The sequence below is a fragment of the Rousettus aegyptiacus genome, unplaced genomic scaffold (genome assembly GCF_014176215.1).
Source record: "Rousettus aegyptiacus isolate mRouAeg1 unplaced genomic scaffold, mRouAeg1.p scaffold_m13_p_18, whole genome shotgun sequence".
NCBI lineage: Eukaryota > Metazoa > Chordata > Mammalia > Chiroptera > Pteropodidae > Rousettus > Rousettus aegyptiacus.
Window position 1 is genome coordinate 18,523,817 of NW_023416293.1, and position 26,492 is coordinate 18,550,308.

Below are 26,492 nucleotides of genomic sequence, written 5' to 3' on the forward strand. Positions count from 1 at the left end.
GCCCAGAAGTGGAAACCGATGAACAGACAGACAACATGGAGTATGTCCGCACAATGGAATATTACTCAGCCACGGAAAGGAATACTGACTCATACTTTAGCACAGATGACTCTTAAAAACATTATGCTACGTGAAAGAAGTCAGACATAAAAGTGGTCATACGTTATATGATTCCATTTATAGAAAATGTCCAGAATATGTAAATCCACAGAGAGAAAACAGCCCAGGGGTTGCCGGGAGCAGGGGTGGGTGGTGGCAGAGGGAAAGGGGAGTGACTGCTGAGTGGTGAATAAAAGCGTGCTGAAGGAGACAATCATGGGTACGTGACTTCGTGAATATAGTAAAACAACTGAATTATACACCTTAAATGGGTGAATTTTATGGCATAAAAACTGTATTTCAAGAAAAACGAAGTAAAAACATCAACAATTCTTAACTGTTTCTGGATTACCAACCCCTTTGAGAGCTACTAACTCTCTTCCAAGAAAAAAAAAATCCACACATAAAAACTTGCACATGATTTTCATAGCTTAATAAAAGACCCCATTTCACCTATGGAAGACCGGCGGTTAAGGACCTTGGTGTAAATCTCCAATATGAAAATAGTTTCTATGTCCCCAAAAAACTTCGAGTGATGTATTTCTATAAAGAATATGAGTTCTTTAACTGAGGTTGTTTATAATCCAATTAATTTTCCAAAATCGCCGGTTGAAAGTTGTTTGAGGATTGATGGGACAGTAACCTAATTCTTCCAATTATGGGACAGCTACACATGCCAGGCACCATGCTGAGTGCCGCTACCACCCACCAAAGGCCGCTCCTGTTCCCACTTTAAAAAAAGAGGAAGCAAAACTTAAAAAGATCGACCAGCCCACACTGTCGGCGATGAGGCAGGGCTGAGGGTCCCGCCAGGACTGTAAGACCCAAGTCCAGTGACGCAAACTAGTGAGCACCCGTGCACGTCCACGGGGCACAGAAAATGTCTGGACTGTCTGCTGAAGTCTCACGTTGTTGATACGTACAGGAAATATGCCGGCCACGGTCCCCAGGAGTAAAAGCGCGTGGTGGTGGGTCTGCGGCATCTCTGAGACGCGGATGCACTGCACGACCAGCTCCACGTTGAACTTCTCCTCATCTAGAACATCTGCGGTGGCGAGAAGTAATCGTCTGAGTGGCGGGCACAGTCCCATGCGAAGCAGACTCTCCCGCCCGCTCCCTCCAGCAAAGCACAGGCATACCTTTCGGTATTCTGCCACCGTCCGGGGAGAGTTTTTGGCAGATGTTGAGCAAACAACTCAGAATTAACTGTTTAGTGTACTCCATGTTTCCCTGCTCCAGTGGCGAAGGTTCTAAACACCTTCAGGACCCAGAAGAAAAATGATGGCGAATGAAAAAGTTGTACAATTTCAGTGATGCGTCAATGACCACTGTCCAGAACCCATAGCAAATAAGGAACGACTATCAACGAGAGTGTAACTGGTTTACATCGCGTTACCTCTCCTCTCTACTGCACTTTCCAGCAACCTGTTGGGCATCTTAGAATTACTTTGCTTTTCAGTTGAAAGCACACATCCACAATTCCACGGCATACACTCCAGCTATTTAGCTGACAAGTAGAGTGGGAGTCACACTATATCTTTAAATAAAAATAACGCTGCCCCAGAAATATGCTACTGAAAGTCAGGAAGGTAGGCTGTGAGAGGTCATTTCTACGTAATACAGGGCACTGGCAACAGGGACCTACAACTATTTTTTCAATCCTTCAACGACAGCACTGCACAGCAGACAGCAGACCAGTAAAGAGAAGATGTCGCAAAGAGAATGTTAAATAGAGTAAGATGACGAAGAATCAGAATTCCCTTCTCCCCTCGGTCAAAGGCAGGCCAGTACCTTGACAGCAGGTTGAAAAGAGTCGGTATCAATATCTGAGGGTTTTTGAGTTTCTTTTTGTGCTGCAGTAATTCTAGGATGAGGGTTACTCTTGGCCAGTAAGAACCTCCAACTTCCTGAACAGATTCTGCATCTTGTGATTTTCTGGGAAACAGATAAGGCAAACATCAGAAAAGCAAATACTATCAGCGCTAAGTAAAAATACACCTATTATGCCAAATGGATGGGCATCAAAAACTCGCAATGGTTTTTTTTAATATTCAAGACCTGGGAACAGCAGCACGTTCTCCCTGCATTCACGGCACTTACTTCTGCTGCATCTTCTGCCTTCTTGTTTGCTGAATTGTGCCCAGGGACTTAGTTTTATCTGGTGGCTCCAGTTCTATTCTGACTTGTTCGGCATTAACAGAAATCTGAAATATGAAAGTACAGTTGATGACATAACTCGTGGAATAAAATTAGAGCAGTGAATGCTGATTAACAGAGATACAATGAAACGTCTCTGCCCACGTCTGCATCTCCCCACGACTCCAGAGTCCAGGCCAATCGCCAAAGGCAAACACCACTGACAAGTACTTTTGGAAATTTTCCATATACTGACGGCTGTATCTAGGTTTAAAACAACAAAGAAATAGGAGTACATGACACATGGTACTCTGTACCTTAATCGGTTTCACTTATCTTAGAAATCTAAGTATATATGTTAAAGTTCTGAGAACAGCCGAATCTGGGCACTAGGACTTCACCATACTGTTATCTACTTTTGTGACCATGTTCTCCTAGAAAACATAACAAAACAAAGCACAAAATAACTAGGTGGTTATTCTGATGTACAGCTGGGTTTCAGTGTACATAAAACCACTGAGCAAGTTCTCAACTGCATTGTGTACGTCCCTGAACAACTGCTTAGGATCAGCAAATAACCCATCACTCAGTTGGAAACATGAGGCCACCACGCACTCCTGCTGCTGTACAAAGCAGGCAGACCCCCTACCATGAGTCAGGTCCAAACTAACACACATCCTACTGGTTAACACCACAGACGCTTCACACACTGAGAATGGTGGCGAAGACTTGTAATTCTGATTTGGTACTTCTTTCTGACCTGCAATTCCTGTTAATGGTAACATGTGACTTTCTAAAAGCACTGTAAACGGAAGATGCTTAAACATGGTGTTACTTGGAAGAGAACAAAAGTTAATAAACAAATTAGAGAATGTTTCCAACTTACCCCTTTAAAAACACTGCTAATAGTCTGAGCACAGTGTGAATTTTTACAGTTCACCAACAAATCAAACAAAATGTGCAAAAGCTTCTGCTGAACTTTTCCATCTGATATAGCTGCAAAAAATGGCTTTGTAATCTAGAGGAGATAGAAAAAAGGCAATTGAGCTCAATGAACAAACCTGAATTCCAAAAATGTTTAGTCATTCTCTCTTACAATGTAACATTGTTACCAATTTTGTCAGTTAAAATGCAATTTTTTTCATGACCCATGTACATTATTCAGTTTTGCAAAATGAGTCAAATATATCATATGCCTTTAAAACATATCCAGTCCATTTCATCTTCTCCAAGCAAAACATTACACGTTTTTAAAAGCTTGAATGTGCTTTAGAGTCTGAAAGAAGTCACTGACCTTTTCGAGGGCTGTAATCTGAACAGTTGGCATTCCCGGGTAAAGTTCCTTTGTTGTGTGCATGGCTTTTATAAATATATCTAGACTCTTTGGGTCCTTATGTAGAAGGGAAGCTGAATGTTCATTGTATTTTCCCAGAGTGAGATGCAAAACAGCAGCCTCATCTCGCAGCACAGCTGTGGGCTCCTGCTGGATCTTTTCTAACAGCTGTTCGATCATAGGCAATAGCTGAGAAAGCACCATCTGAAATTTGGAAAATTTATTAGTAAATTATTATTATACTGATACATGTTTTTGCTTGCTTTATAAAGACCTCCAGAGATATCATGTTGGAAAACTGGAAGCTCAGCCTAGGGGCAAAAAAACAAAACAAAACAATAATGATGAACTCTTGGACACAGCTCCAAGTAAGCACTCAGGCAGTGCGTAATGGCCAAAAGCTCTAAACCCATTGGAGGTGAGTGGAGAAACTTTTGAGTGTCCCAACACTTTTTGAAAACAGGAAATACACACTAAACTGAAGTTTTAGAGTTTTTATAAAAATAACATTTTAGCTTTCTCTAAAACACCACATGCTTTCCCAAATAATGTTTCCAACTTAGTAAAATATTCATTCAAATTAGGATGTGAAGTCTTTAATAATTAGGTCCCAGCAAATTACGGCCAGCGGGCCAGACCCAGAGTGCCGTCTGTTTTGGAAATCCTGTTCACTGACACACGACCGCCTGGTCTGTTTAAGTGCTATCCTCCACTATCGCGATGCAAAGGCAGAGCTGAGAGCTCCAACAGAGAATGTCTGGCCTGCTGAGTTTAAAATATTTACTATTTGGCCTTTTCCTGAACAAGACTGTCAATTCCTGGTTCAAACTACACCAGGAACAACACAGAGCTGATAAATGCCATCTGTTTGCTCCCGCCAGGAAGATACAATCCAACGGTTTCCACCCAGTTCTATGTGTTTCAGTTCCCCAAGGTGCAATCAGGCCGAGGGACCTGTCCCCTGCTCCCGGCAAACGCTGTCGCATAAACGAGCTCTTCCGTGATACATGCTTCCTTGACAACATGACGAAAGCTACACACGTCTCCCCAGAAAAGGACACAACCGTGTACATTTATTTCTTCCCCCTCTTCCGCCCCTGACCTATGAATGCTGCCATTTCCCTTTTCAAGTGCTGGATCTCTGAAGATGGGGCATACTCTCCCACATGCTCGAGACGTACCCCAGAGGGGTCGGGGGGCCTGACGCACCAGGGGTATGGTCCGTGGCTCCACCTGGAGTGTGAACCCAGGACCTTCTACGTATAATGCAGACGCGCTAACCGCTACACTATGGAGCCACCCCCACAAGCACGTACATTTAAAAAGCGAGCAAATGATCCTGGAATGTTCAGACTCCACGTCCGAATACATTACTTTGTGGGGCATTTTCACCCGAAGAACGGACACAAAACAACAGTTTTTCTGCAGTGCACCTTCAGTGGTTTTCCCGTGTTTTAAATTCATTTAAAATCAAAGCAGTGAATAGACAGGGATGATACACAACTTTAAAACAGAACAGACTCGCCAATATTTGCTTTTTGTGTCCTGCATCTTCTTCTCCACCACGCCGCTCCTCCTCCCCACCCAAATTAAGAACATTTCCACCGAGAGCACAAACGCCACCCTGCAAACGTGTCCCACACGCAGGAGCAGTCACGACCCTCACGACGGCACGGCGGTGCACACACCTCGCTGCTGACTTCCTGAAGCACTTTCATCAGATCTTTTGCAACATAAGATGGGCAACTATATACGCAGCAAAGGAGGTTTTTCAAAGTTTCAGACAATTTCTGATGAGATTTCAGTTTCTTTTCTCTCTGTAGTTCTTCAAATAAAGCAGCCAAATCCTAGGATACCAAAAAAAAAAAAAAAAAAAAATTGGTTAAAGGATTAAGGAACTATAAAAGTTAAACGTACTAATGACAGAGGAATCTTTTCCAGATGATAACATAATTTTTCATTTCCCCTTGAAACCTTAATAGGAAAGGAACATCAGTCCCCTCCGTTAGCTCGCTCTCAAAAGCCAGACACTGGTCTTCTGGCCAAGGGAAGGATGGCAGAATTGGAACATGGTCTCACTGTCTTTTACAAATGGAGGGAGAAAAGTGTACAGATATTGACATATCTGTTTCTAAATTCGGTGACTGAAGTCGATCAAAATCCCTCCAAATAAAGCTCAAGAAAGGAAGACACTGCTCGTTACGTGCGGGCATGCACACCTGCCATCTCTGTGCTGACGAGTTACCTGGACGATGTAGGTGGCATCTGAGGTGATCTCCTCTGCTTTTGGAACCACGTGATCTATGACCAGTTGAAACTGGGACGCCACCCCGCTGAGGGCCTGCAAACAATGAATGGCCGCCCTTCGTATTTCTTTAACGGGGCTTCCCAAATTAAGGAGTAGTGATGCCACCACTAAAAACAAAAAGAAAAAATAAATAAATAACAATTTAAAAAATAAGAACAGTGCAAAATTTAAATAGTACCAAAGGATACATGATGAAAAGTTTCCTCTCAACTCAAACTCCCACCCCAAAGACCATTCACTGCTTTATTATTCTAGAAAAACGTTAGAACATGGGCTAGTGTATTCTTTTGAAAATACACAAATGAGAGCACAGTGTGTGTGTATTACATACTACGTATATATACACACATACTCCATGTGCTGCAGGAATTGCTATGTCATCTCAATGTGTTCTGAAAGTGTTTTTAACATGAATCTAAATTAAATCATTCTTTTTAAATTGTACAGGTCTCTACTATATTTTCTCTATTTTTGAAACTAGTACCTTACTAGTTTAAGTTGTTTTTAGCCCTTTGGGCTTTAAAACTGCTGTTAAAAACACACCTTTGCACAAGTATGCAGAGGAAATTATCCATTTGTGTGTCATGCTTTGCAAAGATTTTGTCCTGAATTGATGTTTGTTGCGACTTTACTTTTCAATGCAGAAATTTTAGTCAAATTCTTCCTCTAGTTTTGTGTGTTGCTGAGGAAGGCCCTCCCCACTAAGTTTTAAAAGTATCTACCTCTATACTTAGAGAGAGATCATATGTACTCCAAGTTTTTTCCTAACATTAGAGCTAAGTTTTTTATGTGACATTTTTTGCCTATGGAATGAGGCTGAAGTCAAACTTTGAAAATGTCTCTAGACTTCCTATTTAGTAATCCACCGAAGAACCCTGGTCTGGAGCATCAGCCTTATCGCTCACATTCCATCAGTATCTGAAGCATCTGCTTCTGCCAACGAGAACGTCCAGAACCATGTTCGTAGCAGTGATGGATTTAAACAGGAATGCTTCTGCCCCGCCAGCTGCGCAAGGAAAAGGCCAGCTTCTGACGCGGCAAGCACTCTGAGCACGTCGCTCCCGTTCTGCTATTGCTTCATCAGGAATAATTACTGACTTTTTTCTAATGCTGTTTCAGACCTTTGAAACGTGATAATAGTTTTCTTCTTCAACACTGATGTGGCCAATTATATTAATAAAGTTTCTCATTTTGGACTAATTTTGTATTGTTAAGGTGAACTCTATTTAGGCAAATGCTTGCTTTTAAAAAAAAACAGGCTGCTGAACTCAATTAGCAAATATTTAGAATTTTTGCATTATTATTCAAATCTTAGCCTGCTGTGCTGGTTTTAGACACTCTGGAAGCTTCCCTTCGTTCTATGCCCTGTGCAGTTCAACAACATTCGAATAGCCTGCTTCAAAGATCTAACGGAATGCATTTGTGAGATCAACTGGATCTTTTCTGGAAAGACATTTCTGAGATAAAGATGCATCTAAATTTCCTTTAAGGTAATTAGTTATTTAAGCTTTATTCCATGCTATGTGCTAAGGAAAATTTTGGTGCTTTTTATTTCGCTAGAAATAACCTGTTCCAAACATTCCACTGCCAGAATGCTAAGACAGAGCTAGACAAGCTTTCAGACTTCTCTTGAGGTCACATGAAAGCTGGAAATCCTTCCTGGTCTCCAAAACATTAATTTATAAAATACAATCAGAAATGAACAGGTGGAAAGTTGAATTTCCACAAAGGGCCGCTTCAGGCCAAGATACCAGTTTGCTAAAATTCCCTGTAGAGGGGAGCAGAGCTTCCAGAAAATCTAAATTCAAAACCTCCAAAGTACAGCTGACCCTTGAATGTAGGTTTTGAACTGCACGGGTCCACCCACGCATGAATTGTTTCAGTAAGTATTTTCTCTTCTTCATGACTTCCTTAAATCACTGTCTTTTCTCTAGCTTAATTCATTGTAAGAATATAGTACATAATACAACATATAAAATATGTATGAATCGACTATTTATGTTATCAGTAAGGCTTCTGGTCAACGGTAAGTTTTCAATAGTTGTGTTTTTGGGGAGTCGAAAGCTATATGTGGATTTTCAACTGCTTGGTGGTTAGCACCTCGATTCCTGTGTTGTTCAAAGGTTATCTGTGCTGAGAACTATGATTACACACTAAATTGAGGTATTGGCACACTAGGTGAGCCAAAGCTACATTATTTAATCAGCTTTTAGGAATACTCTTCCATTTAAAAATCTATGTGACTTTATTCTAATTTTCCTTAAATTTAAAGCAGCATATTTTACATAAAAATTGGAAAAATACTTCATTTTTGCTTTTAAACATGCAAATAAATTAACTATATTGATCAGGCATGACAAACCAAAGACAGCCTTCACCTTACAAATGACGTTAAATGTCTATTCATTTAACAAAGATATGTCACATGCAAGACAGAGCTAGAATATGTATCCACACAAAAAGTAATAAATGAAGCTTAGAGTCCCAAGCCACTGACAAAACTTCATTTGTGTAATATTTCAATACCTTTTTCTTTTGAACAGTATAATGTATTTTGTAAAAAAAATTAAGAGAAACACTTCCTAGACGCCTCACGGACAAGACATGGCTAGAAGCTCCCTGCGGGTCAGAGCGAGCACTGAAGACAAGTGCACTGACTCAGGAGCTTGGCGGAGGCCTCTGGGGCTCCAGGGTACAGTTCCTGAGCCCCCAAGTAGAACAAGGTGCTTCTCCCGTTTTCAGTGGAGTACTGTGACATGTCCAGGCAGCACAAATGCAGAGGCACTTTAGGAAGGGGGGAGGTGACAGATGACAAGGCAGAGAAGGTAAGCAGGAGCCTGTCCTGCAGCAAAACCAGGAGAAAAGTCAAGTCCGTTGGTCTTGCTATTTTTAGACAGAACATACTCCTCAGGAGTCACTGCCCTTGATGACAAAGAACAGATATTTCATACCTATCAAAATAGCTACAACCTCCAAATATATAAACCTTTACGAAGACTCAAAAGTTTAACAGAAAATATCCATTTAAATAAATTATGCTATCTCCATGAGACAGAATAACCTGCAGACATTTTATTATTTTATCATTTTTAGGCGAGGCAACCCTTGGTTGACCTCACAGATTTCAAGGACCTTGTCAGCTTACAATCCCTTATTTTTTAAATTTTTTACTCCTACAGCACCTGGTCTTCCTAGGTGGTCTCCCATCCAAGTACTAACCAGGCCCAACTCTGTTTAGTTTCCGAGCCTTGTAGACATTTTAAAGAATATAAGTTTCCATATTTATTAGTACAGAACAATGATTATATCGTTAATTGAAAAATTAAAGTTAAAAAACAGGAAATTCTCACCAAAAGCAACAACAAAAAACAACTGATAAAACCTTCTTATAAGTAAATCCAGCTATAATAGGGATTGTAGTTTTACAGAAGGAGAGAAATAATTACATTCATGGGATTTTACCTTAGAAGTACAACTTGAATCTATTATCTACTTGACCTTATATTTAATAAAAATGTGGTTACAACTGTAATTGTGTGCTCTTTCACGGAGCTAATAAAAAGAAAGCATCAAGAAATTGTTCTGGGAAAAGTGTATCATCATTCACTTCGCTTTCACAAAACATTTATAAACGACAGTTTTGAATAAAAAATAATAATAATCAAGAACACCTTCAAGTTTCCTAAGGGCACGTGTTCCTCTGACACTAAAATCACACCCATCGCCCTAATCGACTTCCTCATCTTCGGTCACTGCAGCGTCACCACTGCCAGGTGAGTTTTTCAACATCATATTCAAACTCGTGAAATTCCGTATCTCTTGCAAAAGTTCCAATTTCAATATCAAAAATACAAATTTTATTTCTGGGTGCTGAATGTGACTTGTGACTGATAAAAGAGAGAAATGAGGAGGGCAGAGTGGCGACCCAGTCACAAGCGGCCCGCTGAACACCGAACTGTCTTGTGACGGTTTGGCTTCCCTGGAAACCCCCTGGCTGCCAAGGCTCAGAAAATGAAGCTGGACATTAAGGGTCCGTGATTCACCGCCTGCCATTCCTATCTTTCCTTTTGGTGAGATTCTGCAATTCATATTTATAACTTAAAATTGATACTTAGAAATAATCAAAAATAGTTGAGAGAGAGAGAAGAACATGAGCGCGTGTGCACACACGTGCGTGTATGCCGTTTAAATAATAAAAACGAAATTCTCCAAACCACGGCCCACACAGTCCACCTACAGGCCATGGCGGAACACCGCAATGCCACCTGCAGTACCTGGGGAAGACACGGAGGCCAGGCGCTGTCTACACTGCGGCTTCTGGGAGGAGAGCACGGCGCAGCCCGCGTAGAGCGCTTGGGTCTGCAGCACTGTCCTCACGCTGCACCTCGGTGGGTTTGACAGGCTCGACGCGTAGGTCCACAAAACAGAAAAGAACTTGAATAACTGGAAAACATCTTCTAGATGTACCTAAATTAAAACAGCACAGAAACAGGCAGTGAACAGAAGCTGGTTCCAAATCCTCTTCACTAGTGTACAATTACAAAAGACGAATACCTTATTGCAACATTTCACTTTGTCTACTCACTTAAAATTCTTCTATACTTGGCATTTTAACCAGTTAGGAAGTACATAAATGAAAGAATTCACAAGACTGACGTGCAGTGATATTCAGAGCACTCGCTGCAACTTTGCACTTAAACACGTTTAAAAATAATAAAAAAAAATACAAAGCAGAAAACAAGAGTGACGTTGGGGAAGTCTCGTTCGGAAAGTACCTCAAAGATGGAGTGAGCTATGTCAGCTGCGTCACACGCTGCTGTGAGGGTAACGGACCCGGAAGAGCTGCCCACTGGACCTGGCAGCAAGGAGGTCACTGATGCTGCGACACGATTCCTCAACCCATTTCCCGTTTGCCCCGAGAACACTCACCGGCAGCAGCTGCGCCTGCAGCATCTACCCCAAGATAACTCGGGGATCACAGTCCTAACCTCGTCCCAAAGTTTGCCACGAAATATCTCACCTTTATTACTATTTTCACGTCGCTCTAGTCTACCGATAGTCTTTGAAAACAAATGACGTCACTCTATATATAGCATACTATTTTTAGCAGTGGTATAACTGTTTACAAAATACAGTAATTCTCCATCGCTAAAAATGCCAAATCCTAGAAAACGCAGCTTTCCTACATAGGGTGTTAAATGAACACTGGCAGCAAGCTGTACTTTCTTCTCTGAATGGGAAATGAGTTAACTAAGTTGACTGTGCACACGCTGACTCACCTCTCTGAACATCAGTTTCTCGCTGGCGATGGCATTAAGCCACAAAACAAAATGGCCTGTTACAATCAGTAAACCAAGGAACAACTAACACGTCAACAGGTGTGCCTGGCTCAGCTGCTGACCTGGGTCACAACTACAGCGCCGCCTGACAGGGCCTGTGTTTATCATCACATACTCCTCAGCGTTTAAAAGCCTACTTCCGTCTTCATTCAAAACCGCTATAACTAAAATCACCTGCGACATCTTAAAGGGAGGGTGTGCCTGCGAACGATGAGCCTCTTACTTTTATGAAGAGCTTCATGAGAACCCGGAAGTGGACCGCATCGGCACCTCTGAGCACCGTCTCGAAGAGCCCGGCGAGCAGGCACAGGTAGTCTCTGCTGTCCTCGTCCAGCCGGTCAGGATCCCACCACACGTCACCTACACGGACGTGACAGGAGAGACGCCGCCTGACGTACGTGGACGCGCTGCTGGGACTTTTCACTCGAGACACAGAACACCCACGCCCGTCAGTCACTCTTCCAGGGCATCACATTCAAGATTCACCCTTTGTCCTACCTTTAGGAAAAGATTTAGGAGCCTTGAGTGAATGAATAAAGTTTTTCAGTGCGAATACGAGTAACACTGAGTCCTCCACAGCGATCCTCTGGGCCGCGTTGACCTGGCGTATGTAATGTGCCCACAGCTCCACTGGTAACCCTCTGTCCAACGTCAGCTCCAAGTGCCACTCCACGGGGATGTCCTGAGACAGCAAGGACAGATTTAAGGGGGTTCTGAACGTGCGTGATACAGGTGAACTGCAATGGCTGTGTGTGACTGGGTAACACGCAACACTGCCTGCACGCGGGTTTAGGTGAGAGGGCCAACGACTTCAATCGGTGTGTCAAGTGGTCTAACCATCGCTATTCACAGGACACGACACGTGGAAGTTAACCACGGCTCCATTTTATGTTTTCTTACAACACCATCCCTAAAAACAAATGTTACCCACGTAAACTGTGTTTATCAAATGATACATTTGATTTCCACCAGATCATTAAAGGAGCTTTTCTCATTTCACAGTTTTACTGCCAAGCTGAAGAAGGTACATGGTAAAATCTCCAAACCCACAGATGATTCTAAACAAGTAACAAAATGTTAAGTTGTTTACAAGTAATAATGCAAATGCTAAAAGCATGAGAAGAGGTGTAAGAAAATGACAAACAAGGACTACACAAGTGAGCACAGAGCACTAACTTGGAAGAAAAATAAACCAAAGCCAGACTTATGTCTTTAGTGACTCTCGGGAAGGGGATTAAATATAAAACAACACAGAACCACCTCGATCTATATGTAAAACAATTTGTCCCCACTTCTAACACTGAGAACAAATATACTTCGGGTTATCACACCTCACAAAGGATAACAAAGAAAGGAATTAAGAAAGGCCTATCTGGCTACTTTTTAAAATACGAAGATTCACTCTCTTAAACTTTACGTAACTTTAGCTATCAACAGTCAACCAGAACGTATAAAATCCTGAGGGTGTATGGAAATGTGAAAGGATGTGATTCGTTTAGATCATCCTATAATGAGGAGCTCTCTGAAGTTTGGAGAACATACAAAAACAAAATACTACTATATATGAAAAGATACAGATGTGAAAAGAAACAACCTCATTGCCTCAAGATGTGGTGCTAGGTAAAAATAGAACTAGCTGAAACATGGTCCCTAAATAATAACACTGTCAGAGAGAGAGGCGGGCTGGTTAAGATCCAAATCTAACGTAATATCAAAATAATACAAAAGATCTGTTTTTAGTAAACAACAGAATGAAGTAACATTTTGTCCAAGGGCTGACACAGCTGGTGAATTCATTACTAAAGGCTGTTAGGTATAGCGTGGGTAAGCAATCTAAAGACGATATAGATACAGAACACTGCATTCTCTGACTTAATTAACTTTCTGCGAAAGGCGGCGAGCACCTGGCTCACTCTCTCTGTTCCCCCAGGCCACTTCACATTTTGCCCAAACCCAAAGACTCAGCGCCTTGGCCTCACGCTGGCAGCTTTGCCCTGACAGGCCAGGCTGTCACTTCAACGTTCAACTCTCCAGGGACTTCGCCCTCCTTACCACTGCTGCAATGACACTTTGGAGCTTCTTTATTTTTTTCTGCAACAAACCGAAGACTCTTATCGCAAATGGAAAGTGAGTTTCTTTTGAAGATGAACAGCAGGAGATGAGTACAGCCATGATCACATGAAAAGTCACTTTCTGCTTTAGGCTGAAAGACTCCTTTTCCCCGACGCTGACCAAATCCTCCACCTTGAAAAGTAAACGCACTCCATTACTGCCAGCCAGCTCTTCATCTGCACTGAACAATCTTCTCTGCTTCAGGCCGATCTAGGTATTGTGTTTGTTCTACATTTAAAGTGATGACCAATATAAAGGTTTAAAAAGGTAATAGGCACTGATTTCTAAGCAATTATAAAAATAAGTAATTTCAGAAATTATAATGAACATATAACTGTACTTCTCAACTGACTTCTTAAATTAACACACACACCTAATACCTGTATAATGCTGTACTTACTACAGCAAAATAAATTTCCTCTTCCTTTATATTATATTTTGTCATTTTAACAAAAAATATGACTCTGCTATTACCCTTACTGGGCCAATACAAAACTACCACGAAAAAAATTATGTAAAATATTAAGGACTTCAACAATCTGCAGGATACAGTAAACACTACATATGTTTAAAGCAAAACAAAGTACTCAAGAATGCAATAGCTATTAATAAGAAAGCAAAGACTCGAGCACAGCAGCACCAGGACTCTAAAGGGACGAGCAGCAGACCCACGGGCCGACCGCGACGGCATACCTACCATCTTCAACATGGAAGAGGGGTCCCCTGATTTTATGTTATCAGCCAACAATTCGACCATCTTCTGATTTGCTACACCAATCAGTTGTCCTGACTTTGTGCTTTTAATCACATTTTCAAGAACTGTAAAAAAAAATGTAAACACAAGGCCCTTATGTCATCAACATTCACCTAAAAATCATGCAGAATAAGGAACTTAAGCAAAAATTTTGTAATTTTCCTATGAAGGTTTTCTTATTTTCCCTTTTATCCAATTTTGAATTTGTACATGGGTCGGCTTCCTTTTCATTGTATACTTTTTATCTTAGCTAAAGTTTTTAAAATCCTGCTGGTACGTAACATGACAGACATGATTCAAATAAGTATAGCCAATTGTCAAATATACTTGTCTTCTTTTTAAGGTGTTACCTGCTCATTTTTCCAAAAAGCAAGTGAATTTCTTACCTTCTTTCCATCCTCTAAGTACAGGGTGCAGAGAGCAAATTCCTGATTTTGATAAATAAATAGCAATTTTCATCTCAGCGGACTCCACATCGTCACTGTCGATGACCATGAACGGAAGCAGATGCACCACCACCTGATTGGATAACTCAGCGTTCCCACTCAGCACCTCTTCTTTAATCAGTACGTCTGCTGCAACCTCAAGTACCTTGTACCTAAAAGAACAAAAGCACATTTGGTTCAGAAACATATGACTTGAATTCAGCGAAAACTCTTGCATTGTTCCAGCTCAGCTGACATTATCCTGGTCTCTTCACCAAACACACTGAGACGATCACTTAAAATCCATGCTAATAAAGGAGTTATTTGGGACAGTAACTTTAAACTGCTAACTGGGTCGGATCTTTTTTTTTTTTTTTTGAAAAATCATTAGGTTAACTGTAACAAAATATGTCACACTATATATCTTAACTCCCCCGGAAATCAGAGATTCACTCAGAAATTCAAAAATATCTAAACACACACAATGTGCTAAAAATTAAATATGATAGATACAAAAACCCGTAAGACATACCCTCTTCCTCTAAGGAGTTTAGTCATTTTTCCACACAAAACAGCTTAGGTACCAAAACTGAAATAACCAAAGCGTATCAAATACTTACTATGGAAAATTTCATGTGTTTCTGAGCTCATTTCTTATTTACTATAATTTTAAATTATAAAGTAATATCCTTATAAAAACATACAGAATTATATATAATAGAAAATAAACACTGCTTCCCATCTTACTTTCCAGATTTCAGTATCACATCATGCATGATATACTTCTTTTTCCAAATTAAGAAAAATTTCAAACATAGATGATAGTATAATGGACCCACATAAAGTCAAATGAATTCTTTTTACGGTGCAAGAGTGTTACATTAAGACCCATTTCACTCCATGACCAAAATGTCACGTAACTAAATCATAAGTTGCAAAAATGGAAAAGAAAAAAATAATCACAATATAAAAATTTCACCAATTCAAAATATTATGAGGAGACATGAATACATACCATTCCCTATTTTTTGAAAGTTCTGCTCTTCGAAAGAGATTCAGAAGATGTGAAACGGTTACTTCTGAACTAAAGTGTTGTTTGAAAATCTAGAGGGGAAAAAATTATCCTGAATAAAGTTTTACTTGCTTCAAATACATACAGTACTTATTAAATAAACTTTAGAGATTAATAAATTATAAAGAATTTATCTCCCAGAAATCCTAGTAAAATTTAAGTTTTACAAAATCAATTTCTCAAAAGTGGCATTCAGGGGCCAATTTTCCGTGACCCCAAGGTAAAAATTCGCACAGTATTTCCCCTTTTTGAAAAACTTCCCTATGTATAAAATCACACAGTCTAATTACTTGCATGAGCTTTCCCCAACCAGACTAACGTCTGTCCACTCAAGAGAATAAATTTCCAATGAAAGAATAATTTTCAAATACATTTCTGCCTCGAGCGGAGGATCACGTGAGAAGGACAAGAAAGTATTTACCAAAAATGTGCATCTCAATGAACAACAAATTCACTCACCTCAAAAGCATTTATAGCTGACAAAACAACGTCTATATTATCATCACCTAATCGGGTTAAAATAGCTTCTTTTATGAAAGACTCATCGATACTCTCCTGAGCAAGAGAAAAAAATGTTAACTTAGTTTTTGCTGAAACCTTGGAATACTTTACAGTAGAAAGTAAGCTTTGAAAGCACTCCCGGATACCAGGCAAGGAGCCGAGGCTCTGCCCAGAATGCGAGTTCAAAGCGTCTAAGCGCATGCGCAATGAACTAGGCAATCTCTACAGGGCATTTTCAGGTGAGTTTGCTACAAATCTTTTCCAGTTTCCACTGAAAATACAATAGGTATAATCCAAATATTATTTTTGCATTAAGTTTATCTTATTAAAATGAGAGCCCAGATGTTGAGAGTGTAGAGACTAAAGAACCAGAATGTATAGGCTTAAGTCCTAGGTGTGCCACCTAGCTATGTGACCTCAAAGCAAGTTACTTAACCTTTCTGGGTCTCCCTATTCTCATCTATAAAACAGAACATAGCATCTGCCTCAAAGGGTTATTACAGGATTAATTAACGTGTCGGTGCTTAGGACAACGAATATTCTTGTAAAGAATTTATCTCCCAGGACTCCTAGTAAAATTTAAAGGTTTCTAAGATCAATTTTTATTGTTAAAAGTTAGATATTATTATCAAGATTTTTATAAGGATAAGGACATGCACTGAGAAGCCAGTCTGCTGCCCCCCCCCCAAAAAGGGAGAGATCCTATGATTTTTCAGTTAACAAAAGAAAACATATAATCATTTGCAGTAACAGAAAAATAGACTGCTAATCAACCTGAATATATCCCTACCTGTAGGTGGCAGAAAAAAAAAAAAAAACTAAATCATCCTACCAAAAAAAAAGTCACTTTGTTGAGAGATAATGCTAAAATCCCTACAATTCACAAAACTGAAGTCAAAATTTCGCATATCAAACGTGACCCAAATTTTCTCAAGAGCTGACAAGCAGCCCGATTCCCAGTCCGATGGTCTAGGAGAGAATCCGTGTCCCGTGTCCTGCCTTTGGTGGAGCAGGGAAAACGCGACCCAAGCACGCAGAGGGACAATGACTGCACCTCGGCCTGCACGTTCAACACCCGCGGCGCCCTCCACTGAAAAAGCAGCCAAACCCAGGGGTGGACGGCGGAGGAAGGGAGAGTGAAAAAGGAAGCATGGGAAGTAGCTGTGGGAATATTGGGACATTCCAGGAATCTTCCTATTACAACGAAGAGCAGTATTCAACGAGTATAATTAGCCAACAATCAATAAGGCAAACCTATCGGCAGTTTGCGAAAGAAACATTACCTGTGTCAGATCAGAACTAAATTATATAGAACAATATTTTTCAAAGTTGATTATATATAGACTAACCATTAAAAAAAAAAACAAACAGATCCTAATGTTGCTTTTATCAATTTTAAAATTGAGACTCCTTTAAGTAAAAAATAAAAATAAAAATATAAAAAAACGTACAAGTCAAATATTAAAAAACCTCACAAAAACAGTATAATTCAAATTGAGATGAATTTTATGCAGTAACTGTGATTAGCTGAAATTAAATTCCACTTGTAATATGAGTCTGGTTTTAAGTGCCATGACACAAGTTCTCAAGTTCCATTTATTCTACCAAGTGCTAGCGGGAAAGTAAATTCTGCTACCACTTTTCTCAATTTCCAAAATTTCCAAAAACGCAAATAGTAGTACATGACATGATTTTAGACGTTATAAAGATAAAATTTCTATTTTACTCACAGTAACTAAAATGTATATACAATTAGCACTTCAAATCCATGATTTGAAGACTATGGAAAAAATGAGTCCATTTAAAAGAAGTTAAAAAAAATGTTAAGTAAATAATATTAGTGGACGCTAATATAACAAAATCTGTGAAGGACTGCTTGCATGACTAAAGTTTGGAAAATAATGCTCTAATCAGTGCAAAGTTTTTTTTTTTTAAATATCATTTTGGTATAAGGGCATAATTCACAAATTAAGTTGGCTTCTGTACTCACTTTTTGGAGCTGCTAAAGTTTTAAACACAAACTATAGGTCCTGAAATCAGGGAACAGTGCTCCAAAAGCTATCATTCTGATGTGTCCAAATGTGCTCATGTTAAACTTAAGACAATCAAAATCAAATTTCAAAAAAAATCTCAAATGATTTGTGAACCTCTGTAAACTGATCTCCAAATTTCAGTTTGAAAGAAAGTGAACTAAAGTTAAACTGAAAATCTGCGACGTGGAAAGGTGTAAAACAGTCGTTCCTGGGGCACATGCAGGTTAAAACGGTGGCTATGGCATGTCCACTCCTAAATCTTTGTCCCATGTACTTTCATCAGCTTCATTCAGCTTAGTTCTATAACTACACAATATCAATTCTAGGTGGAACTTCAAGGTCTTACTCTAAAATTACATAATAAGAATACAGACATCACAAATGAAAGCTACTTGACACAAACCTTCGATGTTTTCATGATACTTTTTAGGTGATTAACGGCCAGAAGTCTCACAGGGGCAAGTGGATGATTCAGACTGAGCATCAAGGAGGTATCAGAATCTGCTAAAAACTACAGGATTCATTACAATTACCAAATGATTTTACCGTTAAATCTCGACAGTGCATAATGCAGAATAAAAACTGGAGAAGACCACCCCAACCTGCCCAACATAATCAATGATGACTACCTAATTTCAGAAACCCAAAAGTAAAGCAATATCCATCTTGAGAACACAGTACGAGTCATAATAGATTTTTTAAAAACTGTATTGTTAATGCTATGATTTTATGTACACTTGTGTCTATATGTAGATCTAATTTGGTGAATTCTATGAAGTAATTTGGCATTCTTTATGCATATCTGATTCCAAAGTGAAAAGCAGCAAAGATTATCACCATATTAGCATCTAAATAAAATATAAATTTAAAAAAATGGATCACTGAAGACAGAATGCAATTCATCTAAATGACACAACAATAACACTAAAATTAGTGACAACTTATTTCACTTACATAATTAGACTAAGAAGAAAATCTGTATATCGAGCTAAGATTTGGAAATGAAACATCATTGAAGAGGAAAGTCTAAATACGAAAGAAAAAAATCAAAATAGTCATATTTCTCTTCCTAATATTTGTCTTCAAGGCTAATTATAAGAATTACTTAAATGTCAAACTTCTAGTACAAAGATTTAGGGTGAATCACCAGAAAATTTCTGGAGCTCTAACATGATAGTGAGATAAAAATCCACCTCCTTTCTGTAACCAGTGATCTGCAGTCATACGTCACTGGGAGCCACACTGGGAATGCGGACTTGGGAGAAAGATACGGGACACTAGAGACCTGAGTGAGGCCACCTTCAGAGACTGCTAATGACCATCAGGTACAGAATTTCCAAACAATACTTCTGAAATAAGTACCTTATCTGCAGTTACTTAAATTCCTGTACCTTTCTCCAATTATTTAATTTCCTACCTCACAGCCTTACCTTCAGGTAACCAGGCAAACTATGAAATCTCATCTCTCCGTGAAACTTTCCAAATAGAGGAGTGGAACAGCAAATTACCCTCCGGAGTGTTTCAATAACCACAAATCTACCCCTAATTGTCATAACTTCTCTGAAAAAAACTTACCTGATATTTTCCTCCACTTGTAGAAAGAGAGATAAATTGGTGGAAAAGTTCTTGTTTATTTTGGTCTGTAATTTCCTTTAGGCGTTCCTCTAAGACGACATCTAATGTCCTGGGATACCTGGGAAGAAATTAAAGAGTCAACTCATTATTCCTCATAAGCTATTAACCACATACCACCTACATATATGAAAGAAAGAAGTAAAATTTTAAAAAATCACTGAGATTGAGACTTAAAATATCAACAAATGGAATATGTAAAACCAAATGAAATTGATGAAGTTACAACAAAAGTCTCTCTGTAAAAAAATTATACTCTCCAGTCCCCACCCAATCCCAAGTCCCTCTTGTATTTCAAATATATTTAAATCCTACATCTGTCCCTTCCCTAAGGGGGAAAAAAAAGGCTGGTCTCTTTACAATTCATTTAGTATATTAAGTTATGACTTATTAAACTTTTTCTTACAAAACCACCTCTTCATGAAACAAGAGGTACACATTACCGAAACAAAGGCACAAACACACACACACGACTTACTTGCTTTCTAAAAGTCTGATAAGTGGAAGAAACTGTTCGTTAAGCAAAGATACTTTATTAGAATCGATGTCTTCCTGGGAACTATATGAAATATACTCTTCAAAAAGGAGGCTGCAAAACAAAACGATTATCAGCAGACGTGAGAGTTACTGTTTACTGAATACCGATCATGTTCCAGGCGCTTCAGGATGTGACCTCTAGGTGTCAGACCTCTACGAGGTAGAAATGACGCGTACTTCAGACATAAAACTAAAACCACGAAGTCTTACAGCTTGCCTGGTGAGCCCTCCCGTGCCATTCAAAGACGGGCAGGGATTTTAGCCCTGGCCTCATGCCAGAGGCCAAGCTGTCAACTACTTCGCGTGTATAGTCCCATTTCACTCACTGTGAGCCAGGGGCACGAATGACATGCCAGCAGACAAGCACCCACCCAGCGTCACACAGTGGAACCCAGACCGAGGCAGTCCGGCCCTCAGAACTTCCTACTCCACTCTCCAGAAATGACAGAGGCAGATTCGAACCCACATCTGACTGCAATACCTACAGTCTTTGCATTGTATCGAGTTGCCCTTTAAGAAAATGGATCAATAAACCATTTTTACAGAAAATGAAAAAATAATTTTTACTTCATGCCAACTTTCAACATGAAGCTTCTAATTGGTATTTACTGAACACTAACTGATATACTGTCAGGCATTTTGGTCCTCTTATTATTAGGCAACTCTAAACAGCCACAAATTACATGCAGCTGTAACCCAAATTTAGCTTAACTATTAACTTTCCATGATTATGTATAAGCACTAAAGACAAGCAAGAGAAATTACTTTTTCTCTGTTGCCACAATTACTGAACTAAGTACTTATAATTAATAAAATGATATGGACAAAGCAAGAAATGCATTACAAAGGGGTACTGGGAAACTGCTAATCAACTCGGAAAATGACAGTAAGCCACAAAAACACAAAACAAAAGCATGCCCAAAGCAACAGCTTACCTAGCCAACAGATGGTCTAAGTTGTCCTTCAGTGATATATCTGTAAGTATGGCTTCTAAGTGTTTCTTGTAGATTTGGCCATCCACCCCTTCAGTTTCTTCTCCTTAGTTTACAAATTAAAATGGTTTTGGGTTGCTGACACTATTAAATTTACTTATAGCAGAAAATGTTTGTACAGAAGTTACTTTAAAATATATACTTTGATACACTATTTTCAAAGTGTATTTCAATAGTCATATTTTCAAAGCACTTTTACAAATATTATCCTCACTTATCCTTACCTGAAATTCTATTATTATTATTTATTAATATTTTAGGCAAGGCAACCCTTGGTTGACCTCATAGATTACAAGGACCTTGTCAGCTTACAATCCTTATTTTTTATTTTTTACACCCACAGCACCTGGTCTTCCTAGGTGGTCTCCCATCCAAGTACTAACCAGGCCCGACCTGCTTAACTTCCGAGATCAGACAGGATCGGGCTTGTTCAGAGTGGCATGGCTGCAGACTCTCTGTATTTTTAAACACATGTATGATCACAACTATTCCATTAATGAAACAGAGGTCCAAAAATATAGCTCTTCCCCAGGTCGCATTACAGCTGGGACCAGAACCAAGATCTCATTAAACTATGGCTGTCCCCACTTATCTATGGGAACACAGTCCAAGACCCTCAGTGGGTGCCTGGAATGACAGATGGCATCAAACCCTGTATAGCAGGGGTCCACAGCTGACCACAGGTAACGAGAACCATGAAACTGTATCTCCTAAAACAGGCTAAACTGTCATCTCAATACTCCCTTGCTGAACCAAGAGCTGCCATCTATTTCAGATTCACCATAAATGTGAGAACTTGATGTTAGACCTGCTTTCAAAGACTGGACCACATTACTCACCACCTTCTGAAAAGGAAAAATACACTTTCATTCATGCTAGTCATGTTTCTGAAGCACGTTTAAACCAAGATTTGGTTAAGCAAACCTTATACTCCAATGGACTGACATAATTCTAAAGATGACTTTCTTAGTATGTCTTTCTTAGTCCAAGTTGCAATAGGACCAAGTATTTCTTCCTTGTCTTTCTGTATTTATTGAAGAGTTAAAAACATGTAATGCAAATAATCGCTTTCTAAAAAACTGTGGGTTTTTTAGAAAGTTTTGGATTTTCTTTGTCTTATATTTTCAGTGATTCAAAAGAGAAAAACTTGTTGGCAACTGAATATTTTGGGGGAAAAAATCACTAAAGTTCATTAAATATCTAAATGAGAAGCGGAAAGTTTTATTAAGTAAAATATTGTTTTAAAATTATTATAGTCTTTTTCATGTAGACTATTTAATATACATTTTTAAAAAACAGAATTCTGAGCATATCACTAAATTAACAAGGATCTCTCTTCAGTTTACCTGCTCCCCACCCCAAATGTTTTTCACGTAAGTAGACAAATCACACAAAAACAATTGGCTAGTAGACACTTTAAGTATCATAAAGATATTAACAAGGTCTAGTTCCTACTTTAAGAGACTCAAACCTTAGAAAGTACATTTCTATGTAAACGTGAAACTGCACACCTTTAACGTGACCAATGACGGAGCCAACCAGATGGGGAAGCAGGTAACGCAGAAGAGGACTGATGTCATACGTTTCAGAAATCCCGCGAAGTATGGCAACGAGATCGGGAACATCACACAAGTGAGGAAACGGCCTTTGAATAAACAAGTACATTAGGTAGTGACTTTATAAATTAGACAATAAATGGCAATTGAAAAATCAGTATCAAATCTCTCTTCGAAAAAATTATTTAAAATAATTTAATTCACGTCTAATCATCATTTCTCAATGCAACGGTACGCACTTTTTCCCAAGGCTCTCTGGCTTCTGTCTCTGCAGGAGCACTATCAAGCACCCCAACCCGTCCTTGATCAAAGTGGGAGTTTTGGTCAATGTTTTGATGATCTGTGAAGCCAGCGAATTAACGAAAGTATCTTCCATTGTCACTTTCACCGAAATCTGACATATTATCATGTACGTTGCAGCTTTGTAATCTGGTAAAGATGATTTCAATCCCTAAATATTTTTTAAAATATAAGGAAAAATAATGAACTACATTACTCTACTTAAAATGTTACTTTACCTTGACAAATTAGAAATGCCATAAATTAGAGATTAGTACTACCTAATGCATCCTCAGAAGTGAAAAATCAAGATGCTGACCCCCTTTTCAGAGTGGACAGAGAAAGGAGACAAGTCTCTTGGATGAGAGAAGGGCTCCCAGGGGGCCTCTCCACTCACACATCCAGCACACGCACGTCCTACCAGGAGCGACTGAGCTCTTCCTTCATATGCAAACCTCTCCCCATGTGAGAGAGACTTCAACCAGAAACATGACGGTGTCTGACTGAAGGCCTTGGACAGTGGTGGGAAGTGGAAGCCTCCACAGGGACCGGGAAGGGGCCGGCACCAAGGCAACTGGGGAGAAGGAACACTGAGAAGCAGAGGTCGGTGCAAAAATGACAAGAGCCTATGCCGCGAAGAGACTTTCTAATCCACTCTTTTCCCAGTGAGGTAACATGACTGCTAAGAAAACAGCCTGGGACCGAAGACGACTGTGTGAAGACAGGCAGAGACTGGAGGCGTGCTGCCACAGGGCAAGAAGCGCCACGGCTGCCAGCCCCAGAAGCTGGGAGAGGCCCGGAATTCCTCCTCGGAGACCCCAGGAGGAACCGGCCTTGTCCACACCTTGATTTCTGATTTCTAACCTCTAGAACTGAGAGAGAATTTCTGTTGTCTTAAGCCAAAAACAAAAAAATCTATCTATACATAGATACCTAGCTATTAATATATATATACACACACATATATGTGTATATATATGCGTAGACATAAATACACACACTGATATATATCTGGGAGACAGCGGCAGGGCCAAATAGCCAACATTTACTCTTTAAGGAGCCCTAATTAAGATGCTACTGTGGCATGTTTTTAAAACAAAAGAAGTCATACTTTTTACCTAAATCTCATCAACCATCTGAAATAAAACACCAATTTTAGAACATTTACGTCTAAGTTAAGTTTTTAAAAGCAAGAACATTCCTTCAAGCACAAAATAATCTTCACAGTGGAGCAGGGCCGACCTTCTGGATATATGGAAACAGCTTGGCAACTATGTTGTCTGATATGTCCTCGGCGGTCACCAGAGCAGACACGATGGTAGAAGCATAAAAAGTTAAGAGCACCCTCAACTGAGCAGAACTCCCTGGGTACTCGGCAAAAACCTGGAACGGACGACACACACGAGACGTATTTAAGAGTGAAAGGCCAATCCGACAGAAGTGTAACAATATTTACAGCTCTCGACCACTTAAGGCTGACATTTTCATTTTTACCATATGCAACAGAAAATACACAAATTCAGTGAATCAATTAAATATGACAAGGATGAACAATCTTCCTAACATTTTCTGATCGTGTCATTAAACAGTTTAAACAGTCACTATAAGTAGAATTTGGCAAGGAATAATTCATTTTTGTAGAAAAGCATCTTTGGTGATGAAAGACTGATCCCACGGCTCAGCCCTGAATAGCAGGTCATTTTGCAAAAGTACCAGTGTTCCTTGGGAGGCCTCGCCACGTTTTCTGCACTTAGAGCTAGCCAGCTTTTAATGGAATTATACAGTCATGAAACAGTATACTACTCACCTTCACAGACTTCGTTACCAGACTACAAATGAAATCCATGAAACCGAGGTCTCTGTAGCAGTGGGTAACCAAAGTTCCTTTAGCTAAGGGCACTCCTGATTGCTGTTACAGACAGAACCAACTATTACTAAGGACAGTTATCGCCGATCATTATTTTTAAAGTAACTACCATAGTTACAAGCTCTATATTGCTGCATGGTTCACAAACCCAAAACACAGTCTCTCCTTATAACTAGTGGCAGAGAGGAGAGTAACACCTAAAGTTGTGCAAACTTCAGAAATTCAAGAAAAGGTCAGCAATGAGGGTAGAGGTACTCAATAAAAAATGATTACTTATCTATTATGAGTTGAGTTGCATTTTGACATATTTATCTCAACCTGGATCCTCTAGATTCTTAGCAACTCTACTGGTTAGATTTAAGTACTTCCTGCTTCTCTTCATTTCCGACTTTTTAAAAGCTCTTCAGTTCCAAAACTTAAAACACCAGACAGTATGGAACAGTAGACAGACATAAGCTCTGGGAAGTAAATTAATTCTCTAAGCCTGTCCTCATCTGTAAAAAGGGAGTTTTGTGAGGACCCAAGATAACGCATGTAAACTGCCCGCCTGACACCGGGTGCTGAACGACAGCCGGCTGTTGTTATAACACTTTCAACTGGAAGTCAGGAAATAAAAATGATGGGGGCGATACCTGCAGCACTACCAACTTTTTTCCAAAGTATATCCCTTAATCATAGGATCTGTAATAATTATAGATAATGTGTCATTCAACAATACCTTAACTGGCGATAACCAGAACCACTTGTGCTTTGAATTATTAATTTTCAGAAGCTGTATAACCCGCACAAATATTCTTGTCTCGTGGTATGGCAGGACACAAGCAATGAGACTATCTGGATTATAAAGGTGGATGTGGAACCTGAGGAAAAACCGAACAATTCAAACAGACACAAAATTTACAGGTACATAGTTTACATGTCCAAATCATGTTATCAAAGAGCTGAAACTACTTGGAATGAATAAGAGTAAAACCAACCACATAACTATAAGCAAGATACAAAGCAGTTAAACACAAGCCCTGTACTTTCTTTGAAAGTACTCCTCAGCAGAGTGCTACTAATTCTTATATGGTAATATTTAATATTGAAATTTATATCTCATTTACTTTCACCTTTTTTTAACCTATTATTAATAAGTGTGGGATCACTGCAGTCAAACCAACAAAGACGCAATCAGTCAACTGGGCAGCAATGCTCAGCTTCTCTCCGAGCCTGAAGTTCCCTTGCCATGGCCTTCTCAGCTTCCCTAATTCTAAAACCAAAAAGCTAATTAAAAAGAAACCACACTACTTTCTTTGAATTAAAAAAAATTATCAAATTACAACCCTACATAACTTGTCCACGAACTTCACAAAAGTTTGTATTCGTCCCTACACCTCAATATTAATTCTGTCAAGATACATTAAATCCGTTCTAGCCTTCCAGTTCTAGCTCAAATGCTTTTCAAGATGCTTTTCCTAATTCTCCCAGCCAAGTGATTCCTCTCATGTCTGTCCACTCTCCCATCCTTCACATGT

General features: G+C 39.5%; 1 protein-coding gene and 1 pseudogene across 1 annotated transcript in view; both read right to left on the reverse strand.

The window, feature by feature from the left end:
- Positions 1 to 26,492, reverse strand: part of HEATR1 (HEAT repeat containing 1) — a 43,604-nt gene that overhangs the window by 14,680 nt on the left and 2,432 nt on the right. Inside the window, exons 4-28 of the mRNA XM_016163391.2 lie at positions 25,694 to 25,835; positions 24,916 to 25,017; positions 24,351 to 24,491; positions 23,069 to 23,280; positions 22,785 to 22,918; positions 21,217 to 21,319; positions 20,223 to 20,333; positions 19,688 to 19,805; positions 18,516 to 18,623; positions 16,038 to 16,133; positions 15,522 to 15,610; positions 14,468 to 14,679; positions 14,025 to 14,146; positions 13,268 to 13,459; positions 11,714 to 11,897; positions 11,439 to 11,575; positions 10,151 to 10,343; positions 5,814 to 5,983; positions 5,257 to 5,415; positions 3,530 to 3,772; positions 3,122 to 3,253; positions 2,200 to 2,303; positions 1,891 to 2,034; positions 1,239 to 1,357; positions 1,023 to 1,144 (exon numbers count right to left, since the gene is read on the reverse strand). Coding sequence (XP_016018877.2) covers positions 1,023 to 1,144; positions 1,239 to 1,357; positions 1,891 to 2,034; positions 2,200 to 2,303; positions 3,122 to 3,253; positions 3,530 to 3,772; positions 5,257 to 5,415; positions 5,814 to 5,983; positions 10,151 to 10,343; positions 11,439 to 11,575; positions 11,714 to 11,897; positions 13,268 to 13,459; positions 14,025 to 14,146; positions 14,468 to 14,679; positions 15,522 to 15,610; positions 16,038 to 16,133; positions 18,516 to 18,623; positions 19,688 to 19,805; positions 20,223 to 20,333; positions 21,217 to 21,319; positions 22,785 to 22,918; positions 23,069 to 23,280; positions 24,351 to 24,491; positions 24,916 to 25,017; positions 25,694 to 25,835 — 3,589 coding nt within the window. The remainder of the gene's footprint in view (positions 1 to 1,022; positions 1,145 to 1,238; positions 1,358 to 1,890; positions 2,035 to 2,199; positions 2,304 to 3,121; positions 3,254 to 3,529; positions 3,773 to 5,256; positions 5,416 to 5,813; positions 5,984 to 10,150; positions 10,344 to 11,438; positions 11,576 to 11,713; positions 11,898 to 13,267; positions 13,460 to 14,024; positions 14,147 to 14,467; positions 14,680 to 15,521; positions 15,611 to 16,037; positions 16,134 to 18,515; positions 18,624 to 19,687; positions 19,806 to 20,222; positions 20,334 to 21,216; positions 21,320 to 22,784; positions 22,919 to 23,068; positions 23,281 to 24,350; positions 24,492 to 24,915; positions 25,018 to 25,693; positions 25,836 to 26,492) is intronic.
- Positions 21,608 to 21,725, reverse strand: LOC118613402 (annotated as a pseudogene).